The 8,696-nt window shown below is 63.8% G+C and overlaps 1 protein-coding gene across 1 annotated transcript; it reads left to right on the top strand.

Moving 5' to 3' along the window:
- Nucleotides 1-1,022: 1,022 nt before the first annotated feature.
- Nucleotides 1,023-7,819, top strand: IHH (Indian hedgehog signaling molecule). Its single transcript, XM_027588047.2, has 3 exons — nucleotides 1,023-1,975; nucleotides 4,388-4,649; nucleotides 6,372-7,819. The coding sequence occupies exons 1-3, from the start codon at nucleotides 1,664-1,666 to the stop codon at nucleotides 7,028-7,030; spliced, it is 1,233 nt and encodes a 410-aa protein (XP_027443848.1). The 5' UTR covers nucleotides 1,023-1,663; the 3' UTR covers nucleotides 7,031-7,819.
- Nucleotides 7,820-8,696: the final 877 nt, after the last annotated feature.

Genomic DNA, 8,696 nt, shown 5'->3' with positions numbered 1-8,696 from the left:
TTCATTTGTAAACTGGGAGTAATAATAGCTCATTGGGGGTTGTGAGTTTAAATTAGATAATGCAAGTAGAATACTTAGTATAATATCTAATAGTTTCTATACATCAGACACATCAATAAAACGTACTTATTGTGTTAGTATTCTTGGAATGAGCATTTTTAAAACCTTTTTATTTCTATCTCTACTGAATTTGTAGGATATATTGCAACCAAATCATATAATTTGTTGCGATAGTGGCATTTGTTCTTAACATACTTGCCTTTTCTTGTTTTAGTAGAATAAATCCGAGTTCATTCAGCTGTCCTGAATGGCATATTAAAATACATACACAATCCATGCTTCTCTGGCTGCCTCTACCTATTCTCTGTCCTTTTTAATTTGTAAAGTAGAATTAACAGAGTAATCGTCCGGCATGCCCGCAGCTCTGAATCGTTGGCGTGGTCCTTAGCAAGCCCCTGTCCCCGAGCCCCGCGCTGCCCCTCTCCGCCGTGGTCAGTTCCGCCAGGATTCTGTCGATGTCGCCATTTAGCTGCTCTTCTCTGCACCGTGGCCCCTCCCTCTGCAACTTCGGTTTGCTCTTTTTAATAGTGTTTCCAACTCAAAAACCCCTATCTGACTCTTCTTGTGGCTGGATGCCTCACTCCCAGCTTCACACCCGGCGGCCATGGGATGTGCACCGGGATGATACAGAATTCAGTCCACCAAGCTGAGAGGGCGCGGCTCCTGGGCCAGGGTGGGGCACCAGGTTAGGAGCGGCCTCCTGCCTTTTGGCTTTACTTCCCCGCAGGGGACACCGTAGGCGGCTGTGCGGTCCGGCCACTGCCCCCCGCCCCTCGCGTCCGGCCGCGCCGTGGGTTGCGGTCTCTGTGGGGGTGGCAGCTCCTGTCCGGGAGGTTTGCGTCTGGCGGGGCACCCCGGAGCCGCGGGGAGCCCAGAGGCGAGGCCCGGGCGGGGTGGGGCGCGTCCGGGCGGGGAGGGCGAACTCGGGCAGCGCAGGGGGCGCCGAGGGCAGCGGGCGGGCGGACGCGGCAGAGGAGCGAGCGGGGACGAGGGCTGGCTGGTGCCGGGGCCGCCCGCCCGAGGGGGAGGAGGCTGTGCCGCCCTTGCTGCAGGTTCGCTGTCGAGCGCACAGGAGGCAGGGACATGGGTAGGGTGCGGTCTGCGCGGGGCCCGAGCCCGGATCTCTTCCATTTCCCCTCTCACTCGGCCCCGAGCTGCGCCGCAGACGGCAGCAGCTCCCGCTCCGCCCGAGCCGCCTGACCGCCGGGCCGGGGTGCTAACCGCGGGGCCCGCCAGCCCGCCAGCCCGCCGGCCCGGCCAGCCCAGCCCAGCCCGGCGGCCCGCAGCCCCGCCGCCCGCCGCCCCCCGCCGCCGCCGCGTTGCCAAAACAAACGGGCCGGCCTATTTATTGGCGGCCGGCGAGCCGGGCAGCTCAGAGTCGAGGCGCCGAGGGGGACAGCGCGCCGCCACCAGCCAGGGCCCCGGGCCCCCGCCCCGCACCTGAGTCCCGCCGGCCCTGCGCCGCGCCGCGCAGCCCATGGCGCCCCCACCCGGAGCCCCTCGGAGCCACCCGGACGCCTGAGCCCCCCAGCGCTCCCGTCGACTCGCCCGCCCACCAGCCCACCAGGCGCCCTCGCCGGCCGCTCGCCCGGGCTCCCCGGCCATGTCTCCCGCCCGGCTCCGGCCCCGACTGCGGTTCTGCCTGCTCCTGCTGCTGCTGCTGGTGCCGGCGGCGCGGGGCTGCGGGCCGGGCCGGGTGGTGGGCAGCCGGCGGCGGCCGCCGCGCAAGCTTGTGCCGCTCGCCTACAAGCAGTTCAGCCCGAACGTGCCCGAGAAGACCCTGGGCGCCAGCGGGCGCTATGAAGGCAAGATCGCGCGCAGCTCGGAGCGCTTCAAAGAGCTCACCCCCAACTACAATCCCGACATCATCTTCAAGGACGAGGAGAATACGGGCGCCGACCGCCTCATGACCCAGGTGAGCGCGACCCGCCCTCGCAGGGCGCCGCCGCCGAAGCACCGCCACCTGCCCGGCCCTCCCCGCCCCCCTGGCACCTTTTCTCGACTGGCTGGCACGCCCCCTGGCACCTGCCCCTCTCGCCAAGCCCGGCCGCCTGCTGCCCGAGATGGGCCGGCCAGGGGTCCCCGGTGGCAGTGCGGACATCCGCGAACCCGCCGGAGGCCGTGAGAAGAGCTCCCCGCTGCCAAGCGCCACGGCCGAGCCGGGTGGCGGCAGCCCCTCTGCCCCGGTGTGCAGGCAGCTGAGGCCAGACGCGGCACCCGGAGGTACCTGGACCCGGCCGCCTCCCGCGCCGCTGGGACCCACGCAGTCCCTCCTGGCCTAACCTTCCGCACGGCTGCGCCCCTCTCCTTTCGAAGCCATTCGGCACCCCTGAGGCGAAGAAGCTGCGGGCGCAGGGGGCCTTTCCTCCCCGCGCTCTCGTGGTCCGCTGCGCCGCTCCCTCCTGGAGCAGCGTCCCCCCCCAACCCCGTCTGGGGTTAGGGACAGCGGGAAGAGTTGGGCTGGGAGGCGGAGGTGGGAAAGGGAACTTGCCGGGCAAGCCCACGTGTCTGTCCCTAGAGCGGAGCGGCGCAGCTGCGGTTAAGGGTGGGGTGCCGGGAACTTGGGGCTCTGGGAACGAACTTGGGGGATCCCTGGGCTTGGTGGCGGGCCCGGGGAGGGTTGAAAGAGAAGAACCAGGATGCCGGGGAGGCAGGGAGCAGAGCTACCGCTAGCTAGTTTCTGCAAGCTCCGAAGAGGACCCGCTCAGCCCACGCACTGGGGAGCAAACCTTCTTCCCTGCAGCTGGGGTCCCAAGGGATCAGAAACCTACGTGCCCTTCCTCAGTGGTCTCCCGGGGCTTCCCCCGCAGGCAGGCAGCCTGCTCCCTAGGTGCTTTGGGAAGAGCAGCTCCACCACAACCCTCAGCCTGCGCCCTGGCGCCGGGGCTGGTCGGCCGGTGTCGGGGCCGAAGGTTGGCTGGTGGCCGGGCCGGGCCGGGCGCCGAGGAATGCAGATAAGGATCCGGGCCATGGGCTGGGCAATCATTGACAGCGCGCGCCCGGCTCTGGACCCGGGGGAGGGGGAGAGGGGCGGGGAGCAGGGGCCCGCGGGGCAGGCGTAGGTGGGGGGCTAGAAGCCTGGAGGCAAGGAGCACGCAGAGCTCCCTCCCTGGGCAGTAAGCAGCCCCCAGCTAGGCTGCTCGCCCGGAGGACGGCCAGGCCTTGGGCTGTAGCCACGGTTGGCTCCTGGGAGACCCGAGTCCAAGGGTCTGTGGGGCCCGGGCTCTGCGAGGTGGGGGTAGGTTGAGACACCGTCTGCCCACACTTAGCGGCCCCTCGCACCTGAGTCAAGTACTGTGAAAGGGCCCCCTCTTCCCACAGGCCCCTCCCCCCAGTCGACTGCAGGGTCCTTTGGGCTGCAGGCACGCGGGGAGTCACCACAGACGGGTGAGCTCTCCCGTCCTTCCCGCAGGGTGCGGTTCTACTCCCACCCCCATGTGAGACAGAGCGTGGAGCCGGCTCGCTGAGATCAGAGGCTCGGTTTCTCGGGTCTCTTCCCTGATAGGGGCAGCGCAGAGGTGCCCAAGGCTCTGGACTCAGGGAGAACGTTGCCTGGGTTTATCAACCCTGTGTGCCCCCATGCAGCAGGAGTCACTCAGCCTCGGCCCTCCAACTGGCCAGGCTGGGCGCTAGCATTTCCACCAGCTTCTGGTTCCCCGGCTTCCGCATCCTCGGATTGGTTACTGGACGCTTTTGGATCTTAAGTCCCAGCAGGAATACTCTGTGGTGCCTGAGAGATCTGGGAGGCCTGGGATTCCCCTCCAACACACCCCCACGCTGCTGGGGGGCTCTGCACCTGCCGGGTCCAGGGGACCCGAGTTGGGGGGCTTCAGCCCTGAGGCTACGGTGACACCTACTGGGCATGTCCGGCCTTGCACGCCTAGCAGGCCAGCCGCAGGCAGTCGGCTTCGCTACCACCCCCACCCTGCAGGCAGAGGGCGGTTTCTGGTCTCCGGTGCCTTGGTGGGACAGAGGGACTGGGCACTGGATAAGTGTCACCCAGCCTGTGGAGGGATCGGTACCCCGATCTGAGGGGAGAGAGAGAGTGCAGGAGGGAGGGGCCACTTATCAGAGAAGGTCGCCCAAGGGTGCACCGCCCTCCGGGCCCTCCATATTTGTGGCGCCACCGTGCGGTCCAGGTCCCTGGAGCAGCCAGATGCTAGAACGCAAGGCAGCAAGTTAGGGCTCTTTGTCCCGAAGAGACAGGGACAGAGCACCCTCCCTGGTTTCCCAAATCCAGCAGATGCTCTGGGAGAGGCTAGAGGCGCACCTCCACCTGCCCGCAGGGCAGCATCTCCCCCTAACTCGGCGCACTTTCCTCCCGCAGCGCTGCAAGGACCGCCTGAACTCGCTGGCCATCTCGGTGATGAACCAGTGGCCCGGCGTGAAGCTGCGAGTGACCGAAGGCTGGGACGAGGACGGTCACCACTCGGAGGAGTCGCTGCACTATGAGGGCCGCGCGGTGGACATTACCACTTCGGACCGCGACCGCAATAAGTATGGACTGCTGGCGCGCTTGGCAGTGGAGGCCGGCTTCGACTGGGTGTATTACGAGTCCAAGGCCCACGTGCACTGCTCCGTCAAGTCTGGTGAGCCGCTGCCTGGGGGCTGGGCCCGGGGCCGGGGCCGCAGGGCGTGGGCAGGCACAGGGCTCACCGCTGCCCGGAAGGTGAAGAGGCCCGCCAGGGGATGGAGGAGGGGGCCCAGGGAAGAGGACGTCCGCGGCACTCCCTGCTGCTGCTTGTGACCCCCTGCTCATCCCGTGCCTGGTAGTGTCATGGCAGGAGCCTAGGGAGACAGGGCCCCATCCCAGCGCTGCTGGGGGCTGGCCTTGTGGTCCACAGTCCAGAGCCTGCCACAGGAGGTGCAAGACAGAGCAAGCTGGACAGATGGAAGCCAGGCTGTGACAGAGATGGCCTCCCCACTCAGCTGACTCAGAATGGAGGCGGGTGGTGGGACCAAGGGCCGGGGGCCAGGGCGTGCCCAGACACCGGCATGCCTGACGGGGGGCCAGGCGCCCAGAGATTCAGAACCCACAACCCTGCTGCAGGTCAGGCCCTTTGGGGCACTCTGTATGCTCCTCCAGGGGGTGCAGGCGTCCCCAACCTCTTGCCCCCCGCCCCCAGGGCCCTGAAGCTGGGCGTTTTGGGGTAAAGCCAGCCACGAGGGCCAGAATACACAGAGTGGACTCAATAAAATGGATTTTCCGAGATTGGCCGCCTTGTTGATCCAAATGGGCAGGCATGGGGGCCTCGCCCCTCCCTCAGATCTTGTCAGCGTCCCTGTCACCTACACTGAACCCAGTCATGGATGCTTCAAACGGTTCCTGCGTGACTGCCAGTCTGGCCCCACCTGGCTGTAGGCACAGCCCTCCGCGCGGGCACCAGGCAGTAGTCACGCTTGAAGACCTGGCACACTGAGACCACGCCCACTGCTTCCTATTCCCAAACCCACCGGGACACACAGTGGGGGCCCCCACCCCCCCTCCAGCACTTGTCCGCCAATTGTATCTGCTTCAAGTCACCTCCACCCTTTACCTGCGAACCACTGGCCTGGGGCCAGCTCCCCAAGCAGCCACCTGCATCATTATTCCTGACCCCCAACACTGCTCTCCATCCCACTCACCAGTGCCACTGTGTCCTGTCCCTGCACAAGGACCCAGCACATGAACTGAAGACGGTGATTTTACCCTTGCCACTGAGTCAGACCCTGGCCTGACCCTTCGCTCCAAGACCCCCCCGGAAGTCTGTGTTTGTGCATGGCGGGTCCCCCCTCTCACTTCTCTATGGACTCCAAGGGCCAGCTCTGGCACAGAACTTGGGGAGTCCGTCTGAGAGGGCAGTTTTTGGGGAGTGTCTGAGCAAGGAGTGAGAAATAATGGGACATCCAGACCCCAGAGGAGCTAAGTGCCTTCTCCACGAGACTGCAGCTTTCTGAGGGTCGAGCCACAGCTGACCGCTGCCCAGCTCAGCCGGCCCCTGGCCTCTCCGACTGCTTCACGGCACTGTCAGGCTTGAGAGCTGGCGGGGGCTTTACCTGGGCTTCAGCAGGGCCCTTTCCTCCTCCCTGGCTGTCTTGGCGCCGCAATACGCTCCTCTCACTGGCAAAGGATTCGACTGGGGGTGGGAGGGTGGAAGCTCACATGGTGGGGTGGGGTGGGTTCAAGGCTGCATGGGACTGGGGGAGGGAGTGTGGAGCAGAGCCAGGAAATGGTGATGGGGGGGGTGGTCTCCGGGAGCGAGAGCGAGAGGAGCTCTGGGGAGGAGTGCTGTGACACAGTAGTAACACCTTCATGTCCCTTCTTCCCACAGAGCACTCGGCTGCTGCCAAGACAGGTGGCTGCTTTCCTGCCGGAGCTCAGGTGCGCCTGGAGAGTGGGGCACGCGTGGCGCTGTCAGCCGTGAGGCCCGGAGACCGGGTGCTGGCCATGGGGGAGGATGGGAACCCCACCTTCAGCGACGTGCTCATTTTCCTGGATCGCGAGCCAGACAGGCTGAGGGCCTTCCGGGTCATTGAGACCCAGGACCCCCCGCGCCGCCTGGCACTCACGCCCGCCCACCTGCTCTTCACCTCCAACAATCACACGGAGCCAGCCGCCCACTTCCGGGCCACGTTTGCCAGCCAGGTGCAGCCCGGCCAGTATGTGCTGGTGGCCGGGGTGCCAGGCCTGCAGCCTGCCCGAGTGGCGGCTGTCTCCACACACGTGGCCCTTGGGGCCTATGCCCCGCTAACACGGCACGGGACGCTGGTGGTGGAGGATGTGGTGGCTTCCTGCTTCGCGGCCGTGGCTGACCACCGTCTGGCTCAGTTGGCCTTCTGGCCCCTGCGACTGTTTCACAGCTTGGCGTGGGGCAGCTGGAGCCCGGGAGAGGGGGTGCACTGGTACCCCCAGGTGCTCTACCGTCTGGGACGGCTCCTGTTGGAAGAGGGTAGCTTCCATTCGCTGGGCATGGCCGGCTCAGGGAGCTGAAAAGGCCCCTTCGCTGCCCTCCTGCAAATGCCTAACTTGGTCCAAAGGCCTCCTTGCCAGCAGGGCACTGGCGCTGGCCGGGGCCTGAGTTGGGGGGCACTGGTTCCCACCATCTCCTCTTCGACAGAGACACACCATTGCGACTTGACTGGGCAGTGCTGGTGTGGACCACCCCACCTCGATGACGAGCCAGTTGGGGTGGGGTGGGGCTGGTCTAGCCTTCTATTCTAGAGACCTCGAGGCTGGCACAGTGGGGCCAACCCAGCCAGCCCTCCCTTCGACTTTTCACGCCCGCCTCCCCCATGGGGGAGGGCCCATTCCATCTGTCTCAGGCCCCTCTTAGGTGGGCTCGCACCTCAGTTGATGCTGCTAGATTCCCTGGGAGCCAGCAGGGAGCTGGCCGGATTCATCACCTGCTGCCCAGAACTGCCAAGGCTGCGGGGTAGGGCAGCCAGCCTGGCCACCCTGAGGCATGACCTTCCTCCCTGGCCACACTCCCCGGGACATATCCAGAGACTGTTGCTGTCGTGGCCAGAGTTCTGGGTTCCAGCCAATGTGATCATAGTGCCCGGGACCAGGGGAAGGGGCTGGATGTCCTTCCGCCCCTGCCCAGGCTAAGCTCCCTCTTCTGCTGAACCATGACCCCCACACCCCCTCCGGTCAGTCTCCCCCACCTTATTTATTGGCGCGGAGGGGGAAGCCCATGGGAGAATTTGGGGGATGTTTTGGTCTTTTCTTCCTTTTGTAATAAAAGTTATTTAAGTTGTTAGAGCCATAGAGTCTAGGATGCTGAGTGGGGCCAATACACAGACAGCCCGGAGCCATGGGTGGGTCTGTCCGGAGGTGTGCTCACCTTCCTCCCCGGACAAAACCTCCCACGCTCCCATCGTCTCTGCAGGCCCTCCTCACCCAGCAGCCCAGCAAAGTCCCCACAGAGAGCTGGGCTCTGCGCCAGGCAAGGCCTTTCACACGCTGACCTCCAAGTTTGCCATAAAGACTACTGGACCAGAGAGAGAACTGAGGTAACTAGCCCGGGGTCACTTTACTCATCTAGAACCACCTCACTGTGCCTAGTCAAGGCGCTTTTTCTGCTTACTCCAGACTTTCTCAGGGCCTGGGGTTCTCTTCCTTCAGTGAGAATAATGGACCACGGTATGAAAAGATTCTGTAGAATTCGCATCTGCCTCGTGGCCCCTTCTGACTTCTGGGATAACTCAGGGGTCCCTAATCTAGCAGGCCTCAAACCTCAGAATCACCTGGGCAGCGTGTTTAAAAATGATTCCTGGCTCCACTCAAACGATTCTGCTTTAATAGGTGCTGAGCGAGGTGCAGGAACTTATTTTTACAAACATACCAAACATGGCAGATGGTCCATGGACCGCACTTGGAGAAACATTGCTCAGTCTAGAAAAGGCCCAGTTGGTTGTCCAGACAAGGTGACCCCCTTCTTCATTTTCTCTTGGTCTCTCTAGCCCAAGGCAGGTTTTTCTGAGCTGATCTCACTACAGGTCAGCTGAGATTCCCAGGTCCAGCGGTACACTTGTGAAATTGTCAGATGTTCCACAAGCCAGTTGAAATAGTTGAAATAGGCCATGGCGGGAGTATTCACACCATGGAAACTGGTGTATGCTCTGAAGTAGAGTTCCCCCGACCATGGAGAGCCAGT

This window comes from Zalophus californianus, chromosome 3, assembly GCF_009762305.2.
Source record: "Zalophus californianus isolate mZalCal1 chromosome 3, mZalCal1.pri.v2, whole genome shotgun sequence".
In the NCBI taxonomy this organism is placed as follows: Eukaryota; Metazoa; Chordata; class Mammalia; order Carnivora; family Otariidae; genus Zalophus; species Zalophus californianus.
The sequence above is the reverse complement of the archived record's forward strand: the minus strand, read 5'-3'. Positions and strand labels throughout refer to the sequence as shown.

Coding starts and splice junctions, on each gene's coding strand:
- IHH (XM_027588047.2), top strand. CDS start 1,664: ATGTCTCCCGCCCGGCTCCGGCCCCGACTGCGGTTCTGCCTGCTCCTG. Junction 1,976..4,387: donor CCGACCGCCTCATGACCCAG/GTGAGCGCGACC, acceptor TTCCTCCCGCAG/CGCTGCAAGGACCGCCTGAA. Junction 4,650..6,371: donor GCACTGCTCCGTCAAGTCTG/GTGAGCCGCTGC, acceptor TTCTTCCCACAG/AGCACTCGGCTGCTGCCAAG.